This window comes from Rhinolophus sinicus, chromosome 2 (genome assembly GCF_057876585.1).
Source record: "Rhinolophus sinicus isolate RSI-liver-muscle chromosome 2, RSI-T2T, whole genome shotgun sequence".
NCBI lineage: Eukaryota > Metazoa > Chordata > Mammalia > Chiroptera > Rhinolophidae > Rhinolophus > Rhinolophus sinicus.
This window is the reverse complement of record NC_142502.1, coordinates 190,327,787-190,345,770: the sequence shown is the minus strand read 5'-3', so window position 1 is coordinate 190,345,770 and position 17,984 is coordinate 190,327,787. Positions and strand designations below refer to the sequence as shown.

Below are 17,984 nucleotides of genomic sequence, written 5' to 3'. Positions count from 1 at the left end.
GTGGCTTTAGTTATATTTATGGCACTGTGCAACATTCCCCACAATCAATTTTAGAACATTTTTACCACCCCAGAAAGAACCCCCGTGCCTGTTAACAGCCCTTCCACACTCCCCCTCCCCCGCTCTGACAGGCAGTAATCTGAGCTCCCTCCCCATGGATTGGCCTGTTCTGGACATCAGCTCTCTATGGAGCCGGGAATCTCTGGTCTCGTGTGACTGACCGCTTTGACTTGGCAGAGCATTTGAGGTTCCTCCACATTGTGGCCTGTTTCTGCACCTCATTTTTTAACTAAATACTATTCCATTTTGTGGATGGACCTCTTTTTGTGAATCCATTCATCACTTGGTGGACGTTTGGGTTATTTTTGCTTTTTGACTATGTATTACGAATGGCACTTCCATGGACATCCATGCACAGGTTTTTCTGTGGACATACGTCCCACGTCTCTTGGTTACATACCTAGGAGTGGACTTGGTGGGTCACATGGGAGCTCTGCATCTGGTTGTTTTGAGGAAATGGTAGACTTTGCAAAGGGGCTGTCCCGTTCACATCCCAACCCAGAGTAGGATAGGCGTGTTCTGTCTTCCTCACATCGTCACCAACATTGTTCTTTCTGTCCTTTTGATGACAGTCGTCCTAGTGGGTGTAAAGTTGTGAGAAACCTTAATATCTCAAAAATACCTTTTAGTGGTTGAAAATGACATAACATTTGAATGAGTGAAAAGCCTAACAGAGAATGACACTTACCCGTGACTAACACAAAAAGCTACTGTAACTTTCCGGGTGTAACTCTCCAGTCTTTTTCTACTTTCTGGTGTGTACATTTGTAATTTTCTTTTCCAACAGACGGCTCCTGTTGTATTACAGTTGTTCTCTGTCCGGCCTCTCGGCAGGTAGTGAGTGCTTAGCACGTCACTTCCTGTTCTCCTAAAACATGGCTTCACAGGCTGCTGATTATTCTATCCCGATGCTCATATCGTTTATTTAATCAATGTTGAGTACATGGGTGGTTTTATATTTCTCACTATTCTAAACAATTTTGCAACACATTTATTTGATAAACGTTTTTAAATAGAACGATTACTAGTCCATTAAAATAAATCTAGGCATTAAATTATAGAGTCAACATTTGTGAGCATTTAAAGTTTTCTTATATTGTGTCATTGTCAGATGAGTCTGTGACGGGTGTACCAATGGACACACGTACTTAATTTTAGACAAATATGTGTCCTTCCTTGAGTCTGAGGAATTGACATCAGTCCTCAAAATCGTTTCTCACTGGTGGTCAGAGTTTCTGCCTTGTCTTTGTTGGCACTTTGTCCTCTTTATGCTGGTGCCTCAGATTGGATCATATATGTGCAGAGGGTGCCAGAAAATGTGTATATATTTAAATGTGCACTGGTGTCATTTTTTATTGTAAGGATTCTTGTGTGTTATTTATTTCCATCTAAAATTTTAGGCAAGATTGCTTCTTCTATAAGTACATTCTCAAAGAGTGCATTTATAAGTTTCTGTTACCAAATTGAAGAAAATAAAACAGATTATTATGGAAAAATTGCAATTATAGCACATACAGAATATAATTCTGCATATGAAATAAAGGGATTTCTCAAAGCACCATCTTGCAGAAGCTTCTGGTGGCGGGAGTTAGCGTGCTGCCTGCCCACTGGCCTCACGAGCGTGTCACTCCTGACGCCGCGGCTTCCCACCCACCACTCCTCGTGGGGAATAACATCCAAATTAGCCATTCCTGCCACCTTCTCTTTAATATTATAGTTAAAGTGTAAAGAAATTCCATACAGGAAAGGTGGATCTTAGCTATTACATAAGAGGCTCTGTGTGCTAAAGAACTTGGTTATAAAATGTCGTCAGCTGTATGATGGTTTTGACTCATGCATCTCAAGTTCGAGTGCAACTTCACAACAAATTTGCAGAATATTCAACCTTATGCTGAGGAAGCTGCTAAATTCAGTAACTGAAGTTTTTTGTTTTTTTTTAAAGTTAGAAGCTTATATCTAATTTAATTTCACAGTAAAATGTGACATAACTGCATTGAAACATGTGGCACATTTGAAAAATTTAGGTACATTAAGTTTATTTTTCATTCATTTTTTTGCCTGCAGTGTGTTCTTCAAAAAATGAGCCCATAGTTTCGTGTTCCTTCCTTTTTGCAGAACGACCTCTTTACTTAAAAATACGCACCTTGGCAAGCTATTCCTCTTTGCAAATTCCTAAGTTCGTGTAGAGTTTATATAAAGCTCATGCAGACTCTTCTTTCTAAAAGTGATGGCATCTCTTCTGTGGTGATGAGGGTTTGTCTTTAATTTGGTGTTTTGAAAGCAGTGATCAGATCCCACTTTAAATATACAAAGAGTAGTTGTGACAACATCAGCAGCAGTCTGAGTGCCTGACGGTTGAATTCTAGTGATGATAAATGGTAATTCATTTATTTTGTTTTGATTGTTTTAATGTCTTTTATGACTTTTAGATGTGTGTATAATAAGTCTTTTTCCCCCCAACATTTTCCCCACAATTAGATTGCATTTTGAAACGCAGTTTAAGCAGGTAGATATCTATTTTAAATATCATTGACATGTTTTTTGTATGTCAAATCCAAGTTACTCAGATGTTACGCCATTTTGTGTGGAGTCTTTTGATCTGTGTGGCTCATTTTAGTGGTCAATTTCCACAGAAATAGACGTCACTCGGCAGCATGGAGTCCTACCCTCTTTCCCTTAAGAAAAACCTCGCGTTGGGTCATTATTGAGAGAGCCTGCTTGTCCTCTGTGACGTCTGTACACTTACTGGGAGGACAGAATTAATTGCTTTGTATCAGACAGCTGAATGGCAGATTCATGGTCAGTGCTACTAATTAAAGTTTGACTCTAAATAAACTTTAAACCGAAGTTTAAAATACCTAATATGGCCTTTTCCCTGTATTACAGGGAAAATACAAACCCTGCTGTTTAGCACCCAGGGCAGCTGCGTCTCTGAGAACCAGGCTGATGTGGGCTGTCCCCTATAGAAGGTGGCACATGGGGACACCTCCGCATCGCTCCAAAGACAGTGCTAGTGTTTCGGCACAGGCTGTTCACTTCTGAGTCCTTCTGGTGATAAAGGATGAGGCCGCTGCTATTGACCATCTGATGGGCATGGGGACGTGTGACTCTGACAGCCCTGATTCTCACCCCCAGTTGCCCCACGGGGCTGGTCCAGGTGCAGCTCACCTGCCACTCTGGGGCTTCCTTCCTCCCAGCTCTATTTACAGCTCATTCGACCTCTTGCTTCTGCTGCTGCTTCTGTGTTCGCCCATCTCCAGTTCTCCCCTATTGTTCTCAAAGCTTTCTGCCTGATAGAGTCACGAGGCAGTTTGTAAAACGTCTCATCCCACCTGTGAAGCCAGCGTCTCTTGTGAAGGGGAGGGGATTCTGAAGCCAGAGAGGTGTCCAGTGGGCAGGCCAGGAGCGGATGCCAGTTGCCAGGCGAGTGCAGTGGCCCAGGCTGGCAGGTCTGGGGGGCGTCTGGGCCTGGACACATCTCATGGACTGGGCAGTGGACCGGGTGGGGCAGGGAAGGCAGGCCAGAGGGGACCCAGCTGCTGGGAGGAGACCCCAAGCGATGACGTTGCCATGGGCTATGATGGGAAGACCATGGGACGGGCAGGCATTTGCCCTTATTTGTTTCTGATACTTTTGTTTGTGAATAGCCAAGGCCAACATTTAGTTTTGAAGAAGTTGAGACAACTGTTTTATTTCCAAGTAACGTGTGAAGAAAATGTGTTCTGTTAGTTAAATGAGGAGAGTTGCTAATGCCATCTGGCGGGTCATGCACGGAGCGTGGGGTCCGGTTGGAAGGGGTGGCCACTGTGCCCTCACTCCACTCCCCCTGTGTCCCCTTGTCCCCTTAGTTGCTCCGATCTCTGCACCTCTGGGGTGTTTTCTGAGGACAGCAGATGTGTCCCTGTCAGTTCGGGGCTGGGCAGTTGTGAATATGTTATATTTATATTATGGCAAATATTTGACTCTGGCATACTCTCAATTTGACTAACGTGAATGTTTTCATAGAAGAAAGTGATTTGAATAAAATTATAACTTGTGGGTTGGGATGCTCAATTATCTCCAATATGTTTATCCCTGACATTGTCTTTGTAACATTTTGAGAAGTGGGCTTATTTCAGATGGCATGATAAGGTAACGGAGGACTGGTCTGGGTCTCCACTGCATCCTGCTGCTGTTCATTGGCTAACACTGCAAATCTCTGACGTGGTTCAAATCCTGTTTACTTAGTCACAGCCCGAAAGTCCCATCCTTGACTTTACTCCTAGAAAGCGCCTGTTCTCTTTCTAAAGCTCAGCTCAGCGGTTTTCTTGTGTAAGTCCCCAACTCCCAGTGGTCATGTCCTGAGGGGGGGGCTCTCCGGCTGCTGTCCAGGGTCCTGACCCTCGTGTCGGAGCCCGGCTGTTGGTCCCTGGACCCCAGGACCTCCCTGAGGGTCCCCACCCCCTCTGTCCCTCATGTGTCACCCTCACGCATCATCGCTGCATAAGTCTGCCTGCAAGCGTGTCATGATGTGTCGTGTGCTCGGACGGGACTCAGGAGGCAGCCAGGGCTCACATCTCCCCACGTCGTGCGGGAGTAAAGACTGTTTTTATAAACAGGATATATAGTGGCCTCTGTGCTGCACTCCAGATAAACACGCCCATGCAGACACTGCCTCTGCATTTATTGTTTATCAGCCTTTGGCTTTTTCTATGAGTTTGAGGTTCCAGCTCTACAATGGCAGGCTCGGTCTGAATGAGCTCAAAGCTGCATTCCTGCCCTGACCACGGCATATGATATGCTGTGTGGTGGTACATGTGTGTACGTGTGTGTGCAGTGTGTGTGTGCATGTATGTATGCACATGTGCATTGTGTGCATGTGTGTGATTGCACATGCACATGTGCGTATATGTGCATGTGTGTGATTGCACATGCATGTGTGCATATGTGTGTGGGCATGTGTGTGTGTGATTGCACATACATGTGTGTGTATGTGTGTGGGCATGTGTGTGGATGTGTGCAAGCATATGCACGCGTGTGCGTGGAGATGGTTTCTGGGACATTGGGGGGATGCTGGGAATGAGAAGCACATAGCTGCTGCTGTGGATGGCACGCAGGGTCTGGAAAAGGCAGCAGCAGAGGCTTGTGTCGGGGCTGCTAATGGTGACAGGTGTGGGAAGTGTCCGTGGGTGGCCTCTTCTGCAGGGAAGGTAGACGTGGGCACCGCCCTGGCCTGGCAGTGCCTGGGCTGGTCTGTGTCTGCGACAGGCAGGTGGAGTGTGAGACGCTCAGGGAGGGAGCGGGGCGCGAGGGGCTGCTGACAGCGTCTTCCACAGGGGCTCGGCTGCTGTGCGTCTGTCGGACAAGAGGGAACACAGGTACCATGTAGACTCAGCCCTCAGGTGCTGTGTCCTTGAGCTCAGACACGACTACCTTTGTGGGTCAAGTGTGAGCCGTTTGAAAGCACACTCTGTCAAGTCCTCCATGTCTGAGAGCACACTCGTGGGCTGGTGGCCGTCCCCTGGGGCTGTGTGCTGCTGCGTCAGAAGCAGAGATGGATGAGACCCCCTGCTCTCCGGCGGTTGGAAGCCTGGGGGTGCAGGCCCGTGAGCAGGCGGGGGCTGTTAGGACAGGGGTGCAGGTGTGTTTTAGGAAGCTGCTGGAAGGGAGCCGCACACAGTGTGTCAGCGCCCATGTCCTCTGTGCTCACAGCCTGTTGTTCTGTCCCCACTTGATCTACAGACTAAAACTGGTGTTGTATTGCTGCACGACGAAGTGTCTGGAAATGCCTACGCCGTCCGCCTGAAGCTGACAAAAGAGGTACTGACAATTCAAACACAGGATGTCATCTGTGTTAGTGCCAGCAATCGCAGTGCAAATGTAAGTGCCTCTGCGTCTCCAGGCGCCAGCGGTTGGTCACCGTGTCTCACGCTGATGAGTCACATGAAAGCCCTTTAATGTCGCCCGTGATTCTGGGCTGTTTGCTCAGGACGAGTCCCTGCCTTTGTTTAGATGTCCCCAGTGCTGGCTTGGATTGTCACAAAGCAAAACACCGATTTCACAGTTGTATCACGTACCCTCTCCCTAGTCTTACTTTCTTTGCTGATATATTTCATCTGAGTAGCTTCACGTAAAAAAATGTCCGCAAATGCCACAATGTGAAACATGACTCAGTCTCATTGGAAACTCAAAAGACATGATATGACAGGCCATCTGCTTACGGGAAGAATAATAACGTCTAGAGTGACATCCAGTGAAAGATAAATGGGTGTTTCTAGGGTTAACTGTCAGCTTTGTCCCTTTGCATCGCGACATAAGGAGGAATTTTACCCAAAGCACGGTCCTTGGTGCTGGTAGTCCCACTCCTGACTTAACCTGAGGTTTTCTGAAGAGTTAGAAAAATGTTCACTAGGTGTAGTTGAATACTGAATAAAGACCAGGGAAAGGCTTTTGGAGATTTTATCTCAAAGTTTACCTGGAAGAGGACTACTGCACATGCTCAGTATACAATGAACTGTATTGAAAACCACAGTCAGCTTCCTCATGCCCTCTCGTAGGCTTGAGTAACTGTGGACATACATACACGTATGTACTATGTTTAACATTAGTCGGTGGCCTTTCACTACTGTCTCCTCCCAATAATACCCACCCATCAGCTATACAAACTCACATTGAAGAAGTCATGCAGCTCAAAGTGAACTCTTTCCAGTGTGTTTTTGAAAATACCCCAGGAAGCACTCGCGTTCCAGTCTAACTGGGTCTGGGAGCCCTTGGTGGTTTGGTTTTGAGTCCTCGTGACCTTTCCCTGGGAAAGAGACCAACTGGGCATTTCCCCCAGTGGATTTGCATCCTCCAGTCGGTCTTTCCTCAGGAGGCACAGATGCCAGTAGGTTTTTAAATTCTCCTGATTCAGCATCAGAGTGTAGAATCTGCAAGTTCATATCTTATTTAGATTCCTATCCCTTCAGATCAACATAGCATTTTGAATGCGTAGAATTTCAGGATTTTCTAATTATCTCCTAAAGAGAGCGTATGCTTTGCGGTGTGAAAGAGAGCTTTCTCTCATCTGTTAGGGTTTTTGTTTAGATTGCTTTATATGTATAACTGTCACTTACATTTGCTATATTTTTCTAAATTGTAATAAGCTTACATTTGTGGTTTGAATGATGGGGTGGGAGACTTCCATATGAAGAGAAAATTTTAATAGGTCCCCGTGTTGTATTTGGGACTTTAAGTCATGGCAGATACATAGTAGGGATGTATTTTGGAGACTCTCATATCCCCATGTTACTGTTTAGGGAATTCAGATTCGTAGGGAGGAAGTCACTGATCTGAGCTGGCCCCTGCTGACGTGTATCTGGGGTGCTCTCTCAGAAGCGTGTAAGGGAGGCGCAGAACCCAGCAGAGTGGCTGGAGAAACGTAAGTCATGTCAACACTAAAAATGCTGGATGGTTAGTCAATAGTAAGTTCAGCGAGGGGCCCAACCACGGGACCCACAGTTTGCCCCCAGTGTGACCTGGATGGGGCATTTCAACGTGGACATGAGGGAGGACACAGTCCGGGGGCTGAGCCAGCCAGGACACGGCTCTGTCGGCTGCTGCAGGAAGAACAAGAACGCCAAGTCACACCTTTCCTGAGTGACCTTGAAAACAAGATCTGCCCCCTAGAGGGGGCACAGCCAGAATGCTTGCCTGTCGGGCACTGGCTCCAGGGGGAAGAGGGACAAAAACAAGTAGATGCCCTAAGGACCCCTCCCCCACATCTGCCTTCAGGTTTGCGGCTGCTTTTACTCTGCTGTGTGGCACAAGGGACCTCATGCTGCAGTTTCAGGTGGTGTCCGGTCTGCGGGCTCCCCAGGTCCCTGCAGCAGCTGAGCACACTTCCCTCTGGAGGACAGCTTATTCCCACCTGGAACCCCGTTCTCAGTGGACACCCCTGTGCATGAGAAATGCAGGTCTCAGATAGTTCCCCAGTGAAAGGGGGGCAGGAACCTGCAGGATCCCAGCCAACAGCAAGGAACCCTGTAAGCAAGAGACAGCGGAACTGAGATGCCTGCAGAAGCTGACCCACGGGGGCTTCAGGTTGTGGGAGGTCAGCTTTACACTGTAAAATGCATGCATGTGTTATCACGTGTGAAGACACAGGAGCGGTTTAAAAGTGAGAAAGGATGAAGGGTTATAAAAGGTGATCCAGCACATGTGAAAACAAAGCAAAGGGACATCTAGAAATAAAAAACAACAACAAATGAAATCAGGAGCTCAGTGAACCAGTCAAATAACACGCTAGAAAGGAAGAATGTGGGCTCTGGAACAGACATGGGGAAATCGCAGTGGCAGCCCGGTCACTGGGAATGGGGCAAGCGGCTGGGAGACCTGAGGTGGGACTGCTGGTCGTTTGAGGGGCAGAGACCTCGGGCCGCAGAGTGCAGGGGGCGGGCGTGGGGACAGATGCCGTCCATCACGTGACTGATGGACGCCGTGGTCCCTGGTGAGGAGCCGGCAGGTTCTGGGGGAGACATGAGGACAAGCACTTGTTTCTCTCCAGTGCGGAGCCTGTGCAGGCCTGGCTCATCCCTCCTCTGCCTCGTGGGAAGGTTTCCTCCGGCTGCCGTCACCCATCTGTGTGCTGACCTTAGAACTAGGTCCTGAGCACGTGAGCTCTGCATGGACAGCACATCTCAGGCAGCCCTGACCCAACCTGCCTTTGTGCCCCCAACCTCGGCCACGGCCCGTGTGCATGCCGGCCTCGCACGGCGTCGGCCCGCGCACCCGCACACCAGCACCAGCTTCCTTTCACCGCCGCTCCCACATGCGTCTTCTCAGCCGTGCAAAGGAGTGATTTTTGAACAACGGTGCGAGTGAATGAATGCAGAAGTGGAGGCATTGCAGAACTTGTGACTGAAGCTCCCTGAGTGACACCGAGTGGCAGCTGTGTGGTCCAAGCCACCAGGAGGCACTTACACTTGGCTCCAGGCACATCCCAGGGGTCTGTGGAACTTGGTGAAATCATTTTCAAAAATTAGGTTCATTGCTTACATAGCGAGTACAGTGAAGAGTATCAACAAACGTCCTTTAATTGGATGAAAGCAGTAAACTTGGACTAAACTCTCCCAGACAGAAGCCTTTGTCACACCTGCCGGGTGGTGGCCCTTCCTGGCGGCCTGTCTACCTGCGGCTCAGCGCGTGCACCTGGGCCTGCTGTTCTGCGATCCCGCGGTGTCTTCCCGCCGCCTCGCCCGCCTCCGTCATGCCTCCTGCTCCTGCTCTCGGGGGGCAGGAGTAGCTGCCACCCCTCCTGGATGTAGCTTTTTACGTTGTTTGATTTTTTTATTCTTACCCTTAATGTTGATTATTTCCTGACATGCAGAGTAATGATCGATTTCCCATAAGATATTTTATCATTCAGCCAAACCACAAGTAACTTAGTAACGAAACAACTCTTTGTATTTTGAATTTGGCCGCTGTATTTATTTCAGTTAACCTTACTTTGCAATGATGTGTAAATTCTCTCAAATATCATTTTCAACCTGCGTGAAGTAAAAATGATGGCCAAATTACGCAAACCAAGCAGGAATAACGTGCAGAACAGTATCTCAGAGAACCAGAATAAGAAATCTGACGTTAGTGTCACAAAGTCCCTTTGTTTTGGGTTTGACCAACAGCATAGGATGGGTAAGAATTATCCTGTGTTAGGAAACAGCTCTATCTCCAAACATTCGCAGTCGGAAAACAATGTGGAGACAGCGGAGTCCTGCTGTCTGGTGCTGGCGACCAAGACGTGAACGTGAATGAAGTGTCAAAACATAGTTTTGGACTAAATGATAAAAAGGAGAATATTTTCTGAAGGACCTTATTTCTGATGTTTGTGAAAAAAGAGCTGGATTGAATTTGCAAAGAATTTACTGACTAGTAGCCGTAGATTTTGACCCTCATTCTCCAGAAGTCTCCTTTGATCTGATTGTTTTCTGGACTCGCTCCTTGGTGGGGGGGGCGGGTGAGCCCTGAACCTGGGGAGAGAAGCCTTCGAGCTGTGGGGAAATCACCCAAGGAGGAGGCCTCAGGGGCCACGCTTTGCTGCTGTTCAGCCTCTTGTCTGTTCGGGAGCCTCGCCTGTAGGAGTCCACGCCCCAGGTGTGCACTGAAGAATGAGTGCTTAGGTTCCTCAGAAAAGGCCCCTTGACAACGCTCGCCTGTGATGGGAGCACTGTGGACACTCCACCGGGGCTTCAGGTCATAGCGTCAGCTGTGGCTGGGCCGCGGGGCCGCGACCATGCAGGACGCGGAAGGGCAGGCCACCAGCCAGATGCGTGTGGAAGGTGTCGGTTAAATGCTGCACGAGTCTTGTTACCTGTTGATTTGTTTCACCATCCACTCATTTTTAAAAATCTTATTTTGAAAAAATGAAGTTGTTAGGTGTGAAAATGCTATCACTTTAGAACCTTAATAATTATTTAAAAATCTTCATTTATGAAAGCCTAGATTAGCAGAACTTTTCTCCCAGCTTCGAAATACTAGAATTGCTTGATACTTGAATAAGAGAGTTTTAAAAAATAGGAAAGAACAACTTTTCATAAAAGAGACTAAACCTCCTGACATTCTTATGAAACTTGATACTTTCAACACACTTCCCCATGATTACCTTACATGACCTCCTTCTCTGGTGAGCTCCAGCTGCCATATCATGCCACGGACGGGACAGCTGAAACAGCAGACATTCATTGTCTCACCGTTCTGGAGGCCGGAAGTCCAAGCTCAGGCTGCTGCATGGTCCTGTCTGCTCTCTGGACGTGCCCTCCAGGCGGCCGCCTTCCCTCCCCCCTACATGGCTTTTCCTCTGTGCACAGTGAGCTCTGGGGTCTCACCCTCTCCCTGTGAGGACACGCGTGTCCTGCAGGGTCAGCGCCCACGCTTCTGACCTTAATTACCTCCGCATGGCCCTAAGTCCACGTCCAGTCGCGAGGGGGGTTATGGCTCCATCCGGGGATGTGGGGACACAGCTCAGTCCTGGCAACTTCCTGCATAGAGCACCGTTTATAATCCTCATTTTTCCAGATGCAGAAACTCAGTTTTGCAGAGATTTTAATGACTGGGCCAAATTTATGGAGGAAATTTCAGCAAATTATATAAAGTGAATATTCTAACGAATAGCTTTCTGTCTTAGAATAAAAGGTAGTAGGCTCTTCCAGGTCTAGTAACAAATATCAGAGATGTTTATGACGAGTCTGTCTTTTCTCACCTGTCAGGAGTGTTAGTCCAGATTTTTGGGGATGCAAGAACCCATTTTGTCACACGTGATCGTTTTCAATATTTCCTTTGAATTATCTCCCTGAGACCTGTGCATGAATAAAATGCCAGATTTAAATGACATTGTTTGGCAAAGTCTGTAGAGGTAGAAACACACTTGTTTCTTCTAAAAACTTGTTTTCTCTGATGTGCACTTGTTCTCAGCTTCAAATGCTTGTACTCACGGCTGAGATTGAGAAACACTGTTGGGTTATTTTGCGAAATCCTATGACATAGTAGTTGAGTTCCTGGGTAATGTGATAACCCAATTTTCCATCTTATGCTTCTCAGAGTTTCTCTAGAAGCGTAAGACGTGACTGTGTCACATGAGGGTCCCCATCCATGTTTCCTGGAGTCCCGCCGGGGGGCGTATCCTCAGAGACCAGCGGGTTGAGATGCCAAGCGTGGTAGGACTTTCATGTGGATTTTAACTGACGCACCTGGGAGGCTCTGTTTCTATGCCTGTGTCCATTTTCAGTGCCACAGATCGAGGACTTGAAATTGAGTCATTACTGCAGAATTTAAGTGGTGTCGCTTTGGAAATGCTTTAAGCTGTTACTTACATTTAAGAAGTGCATGTGCGTTTTGCATTAACTTTCTAGTAGTGTGTTTTAACCTAAACTTGGTTTGTTTTCTGAAATGTTTTAAAGCACAGAACTGTCACCCTTCGCAGACAGCCTGTTGGCGGCTTGGGCCTGAGCATAAAGGTATGAAACGCTCTTTCCACCCCACATCCCTTTCAAGGAGCGTCCCAGCGTTCACCACCCCTCTCCTGTCTTCCAGGGAGGCGCCGAGTACAGAGTTCCTGCTGTCATATCAAAAGTATTCAAAGGCCATGCAGGTAAAAGCCGCCGACGTGAGTGGGTGTGCATTGGGACAGCGTGGGAGGTGCCTAGGAGTGCTCAGCCATGTTATTTTTGTAGTTGTCTCGCCTTTTATCCACTTTCGCTTCTCCGGATCCTGCGAGCCCCTGAGAGGGAGACTGCTGCAGTGTGTGTCATAGTCGTCCTGGGGCAGCGGCGATTGGGCCTCTGAGCCGTGTTTTCTAAGGTCCCACAGAACAGGGCGGAGAATTAAAGGGGCAGGAAGAAACCGGCGGTGTTCTGGTCCCCTGGACGGGTTGCCGTGGGGCCTGGCGGGAGCTGGCCTTGGCTCATTCTCTGTGGACCAGATGAAACAGCAGCTTGGGGACACCAAACCCACCTCCTCTGTCTGCACTGTGCTCGCTGTGGGGGAGGGACGTGAAGACGGGGTTTCTGGCCCCACTCCAGTGCCGGGCGTGTTGCTTTCCCTGAGAAAGGGAGACTTTCTGCTGTAAAAAATCAGTGCGTCAGATGGCGCGTGCGGCCGGCCTCTCCATGGTGTGCTCACCTCCGCGCTGCCTCCTCTGTCAGCTCCTCTCAGCCCAGGAGCTAGGGGAGGCGGGGGATGGAAACGTAGGCCTGTGTGGGGCCTGAGCTGGAGACGGGCTCTGAGGGCAGCTGCTTGGCTCAGGGAACTCCTGACCCTGAGACTGAAGAGCAGGGCAGGGTGTTGTGACTGCCAAGGGGGGGTTCTGGAGCGATGATGCCCACTCTGTGATGGACATACGCTGTTTGGGGTACAGAGTAGGGAGCCAGCTCGTGCTGTCCCCATGTCCCCCATTCCCCAGCCCCCAGCCACCATCAGAGCACAGTCCCCGGGTGCCGGGAGCAAGGGCAGCCTGGGTCCCACCTCCACACTCTGCAGCTTCGCACCCCTCGGTCATCTGTCCTGTGGGTGCTCATGTGTCCGTGGAGACTGTTGACATGTGAGTTTCCCCACAGCAAGTTTGACTTCGTTTGTGGGGAAAAGAGTGATGTTAGTGGAATATTGCCACCGAGGTTGTGACCTTTGGGAGTTGCCACGATGGCTCACATTTCCCCCTTTTGAGCAAAGGTGCAGGAGTTGCTTTCAGAGTTTGCAGCAGATGGGACGGCACTTAACTGGGGTTGAGGGCAAAGGGACCATCAGCACAGCCATTTTCCTGCCACAGGGGGAGGTCCCTGGACTCTGCACCATTCCCGGGTCAGGAAGAAAACAGGGCACGTACCCCCAGACAATGCTCTTCTTGGCACACAAAAGCTTGTCACTTTCTAAGAAAATACAGCTTTAATTAAACTACAGGTAGCAGGAAATTGCTGCACAGGCCTCTGAATCAAATGGTCATTTTTTGAGGTTGTTAAAACGTTCCAAGCCCGCGTTGTGGCTCCACTGACTGAGGAGTCCGTTGAATGTCAGGTGTAATAACGGGAACTAGAAAGCTCACAGGAGCTCTGCGCCGGTGCCTTTCACGTAGGGCCTGCAAAGGGACGTGATCCCTCCTGGGTTAGGCATCTCCGGGCTGCCACCTGCCTGCTGGTGAAGACAAGGGAAGCGTCATTCCCATCGGTTCTGCTTCTTCCGTCTTGGTGACCGTCCTCAGTTCTTTTTCATTAGCATAGCTTTGATTTATGGATATAAACATAAGTTTCAGAAAAGAACGAGGACAAGGGAATAAGATTAACCACCAGATAAAAATCAGAAAATGGTTTTCTGCTCCGTTCAGCGAGCAGATGGAGTTTCTCTGTGGAGGGGTGAAGGGTGGGGCGGCCTGTGTGCTGCAGCAGACATGACAGATGACAGGGAGGCCGGCTCCCACGATGGCGATGGCACCTGACCCGTCTGGGGAGCAGACCATGCTGGACGCTCAGCAGTAACTGGCCTGCAGGTTCCCAGGCTTCTGAGCTCTGGCGTCAGAGCCGCTCACGCTCTGCTGAAACGCCGACCCTTCTCTCCTCTGCCGGAGTCACTGGAACTCAAACCCAGCAAGTCTCAAAGCGGACGCCTCCTTCCCTGCGGGCCTCCCCCTTCCTGTCGTTGGCACCTGTGACCCTGAAAGCCAGGGCCTGTCTCCGTGCCCTGTGGGTCACCTGTCCCTGGGCCGGAGCCCTCCCACCATCACCTGGTCCTGCCTGGGCCCAGGCTCCCGCGTGTCTTAGAGATGAGGCCAGCGTCCTCCTTGCCCCGGGCCCGCCCACTGCTGCCCATGTTAGAGTCTCAGGCGTCTGTGTGCGTCACTGCTGGGCTGGTGTGCGAGGTCCCTGAGAGCTGGGACCGGTGGCCCAGGACCGTGAGTGCATGGCCTGGACAACTGCTTCCCAGTCCACAGCCTGGAACAGGAGCTGGGGACACCCGCCGATCCCGCCATGGTTGGGGTACTTGCTGTGGGTGGGCAGGTGTCTCATTGTCCCCCAGGAAAGGCCGCGATGGTGCGGGAGTCTCTGCACCTCTCAGTCTCTTCTGTGGGGACCAGGGACATTGGCAGCCAGACGTCCACCTGGCACTGCACTTTGGGGTCGGGGGCTGGAAACTGGGAGGTGAAAGCAGAGTGTAAAATCATGTATTGCATCATTCATCCACAAACGTATCCGGTCACATTTGACAGAAAAGAGCCTCGGCAGTGAGTGTTGCTGTCACAGAGCATGCATTCAATTGGGGGAAATGGGCAGTAAATAAAAGTGTCACAGAGGATCACCGCTTTTATGCCCTCAGTGACATTTAAGCAAACATTGGAATGAAATGAACGAGGCATGGGAAGACCTTTGTGGACATTCGTGCAGGGGTCACTCATCTGCTCCAGGGACAAGGTGACGCCCGTAGGCAGGAGAGCCTGTGGGTGGGCGGGCCCGTCACTCAGGGCCTGAGATCCTTGCAAAGAACCTCGGTTTTGTTTATGAGGAAAAGGGGTCCTTTGATGACTTTTTGAAGCAGGTGATAAGATCTGTCCTCTATTTTAAAAAATGAGGCTACTGCTAACATGAGAGTCAGGGAGCAGAGCGGAGCCCGGAGGCAGGCATGCGTGGCACATGGGTGATTTGGGTGAACCTGGGATAAGTGGTCAGATTCTGGACAAACCGTGAGGGTCCCCCTGCGTGCCCAAAGACCAGCGGTGTCATGTGACATGGAGAACTCGTGCCCAAATCCGTGCTGTTTCAGCCTCAGCAACAAGTGGACAGTGACAAGGGAACAAAACGACACGGACAGGGCATCCTCTCCTGCTAGTGGAGAACAGCTTGGAGCCGAGACCCGGGAACCAGGGACGCTGCGAGAAGTGGGGCCGAGCACAGCTGGCCTGCGAGTCTTGGAGAATGTTCGCAAGGAAGTCTTTCTTACTTGCTTTGCTTCACCTGCCTGGTTGTCAGCTGCAGTTTTGGATTCGATCCCGCAGACTTCCCTCAGCTCTGGAAGTCATGCTTCTGTCTGTGACAAGCTGGGGACTCCGGTCGTCACCGTCACCGGGGCTCCGGGAGCGATGTAGGTCTCCCCAGCGACTCCTGTTTGTGAGGACACAGCACGTCTTCAGCAGCTCTTCGTGGCTGTGCCCTGCAGCCCCGACCCCATCCCGACCTCGCAGTGCTGGTGGGCAGGGCTCTTCACTGGTTTCTGGGGGGTCCCAGCCGCTTATGGAACTTGCAGCCCAAGTGGCTGACCAGACCGAAAAGGGGAGACAGGCCAGTTAATCTTACCGACCAGGTGGGTGGTACTGTCCTCCCTCGGTGCCCACGGACCCCGTGGCTGGAAAACTCTGAGGAGACTTGAGTCGCTGGTTTGCACGTCCTCAGTGTACTTTAAATCAGCTCTAGGCCCCTCTGACACCTGACACTGCAAATGCTGTGGACTTGTCACTGTACTGCTCAGGGAGCAGCGAGGAGAACAAAGCCTGCGCTCGGCTGCCCCACAGCCGGGAAGCGAGTCGTTACCTTGGTCAGTTTGCAGCAACGTGACGTGGGCAGAAAATGCGACGGTGAGCGTGCAATCCGGGTTCACACGTAGGACAGCTCAGCTGAACCAGTTCCAGGGCCTTTCTGTTTTAGCTCTTCACCAGACGCAAAAACTTTTCCATTTATTTTCACCTATTTTGTAAGCTGTTGCTCTCCAAATTGTCGTATACAAATATTCTCTTACTAGTTTTAATATAATCTGTTCTACATTGTTTGACCAAACAATAAGTTAAATTGTAAAATTATTTATAACTTCAGAAACCTTAATCTTAAAATTAAAATTTATTTAAAAAAATTAAAATTTAAGTCAAAATTTAAAATATACTTATTTAAATAATATTTAAATTTACTTATTAAGATAGTATCCTATTATAAGATAGAGTTTGACATTCTTTTGGGGTCTAGGCCAGGTCAGTATGTTTCACGCAGACACAGTGGTTGGAGACGCAGCAAGTGCCGTCCAGACCTGTGTCCTTTGGCACTGAATTACAGGCTGCACGAGTTCATGTCACTCCAGCTGCCATTGTTTCTACACCATTGCAGAAAACTAGCTGCAGAGAACACCGCTCCCTCTTGACGGTGGCACCAGAAAGGCTGTGTTCCGTGTGGAGACAGACGCGGATCGTTAGTAAGAGCCCGGTGCCACTTCGGGGTTACCCATTTGGAGGTGCGCGCAGGAGGGATTGGGCAACACAGCCCAGAGCCGGGCTTAGGGGGCCACCCCCAGCTCTGCCATCACTGCAGGTGGCAGGGGACTCAGCCAGCTCTGGGGTGAGGAGCACGCCAGACACGTGCGCTTGTCGTGCATTGGAAACGAGCTCGTGCTCACAAAGCGCTGTGAAGAGTCTGACACGTAAGGAACGGTCAGTAGTTTTTAATCATTAATCCAAATTGTAAAATTCAGTTGAGTCAGTGAGTGTTCAGACCTGTTAAGAAGAATTATTATCCTTTTATAACATTACCCAGATGTTCATGTGAATCAGTATTTAACCAAAGTCTGGATTTTACGAAGACTAATTAATATGCAAGAAGAAACAAATTATTTCTATTATAACACAATTATGTTACAAGCAGTTACATTTACATAACCTCAGATGATAGCAATTAATTTGACTTGAAAAGGCAAATATAACAGAAATAGAAAACATCTCATTATAGGTTTTTTGCATGTTTGAATATTTATGTGAATTAAAATGCATTCTGCTATATTTCAGTTTTATATTAGATGTAATGGCAGGATTACCACAGAAATAAACTAAAATTACTTTTCGGCTGAAATCCACAAACTCAGCTTAATCTGACCAAAGAGTTAATTTTATTTAGGAGCATTAATTTAAATTTTAAATGAAAATCAAACTTCCATGCTTTCATTTTGTCGACCATTTTACTACTTTTTAATTTGCTTTTTTAAAGACTAAACGTGCCCCCCAAGTGGAAAGCATTTCCAAGGTGTAGCTGGGAAGTCTCCTCAGTCACCTTTGTCACATGTGGCCTGAGTCCCCGTCCCGCCCCTGACGTGGCCTGAGGCCCACAATTTGCAGGTTGCTGTGTCTGACGTTGAGCTTACACTCAGCTGCTGATAACTGCTGTAATGCCCATGTGTTTCTCTGGTCTGGTATTTCTTAAACTCTAACTGTATCTAAACCACAAGAGAATCATTTAAAGTTCTGTGACATTTTTGACCACATGTGGGCACAGAGTCCCAGAGAGCAGTTTCCAGGCTCTCGGCCTCACATGGAAAAGTGCTAGCTCAGTTAGTAGATGGTCATCAGCTGTGACTAGTTGGCCATCAGCTGTAACCGGTTAGCCATTGGCCACTGATATAACTGCCGTAGCTGAGCTAGCAAGCGTGCATTGCAGTTAGCAAGGGGTTGGTTGGTT

The 17,984-nt window shown here is 49.0% G+C and overlaps 1 protein-coding gene across 2 annotated transcripts in view; it reads left to right on the top strand.

The window, feature by feature from the left end:
• Positions 1-17,984, top strand: part of SNTG2 (syntrophin gamma 2) — a 154,786-nt gene that overhangs the window by 41,337 nt on the left and 95,465 nt on the right. The window contains exons 2-4 of one of the 2 annotated variants that reach the window (XM_074331613.2): positions 5,782-5,919; positions 11,973-12,029; positions 12,106-12,163. In XM_074331613.2, the coding sequence (XP_074187714.2) occupies positions 5,782-5,919; positions 11,973-12,029; positions 12,106-12,163 (253 nt within the window). The remainder of the gene's footprint in view (positions 1-5,781; positions 5,920-11,972; positions 12,030-12,105; positions 12,164-17,984) is intronic. The other variant, XM_074331614.2, reaches the window with a different exon arrangement.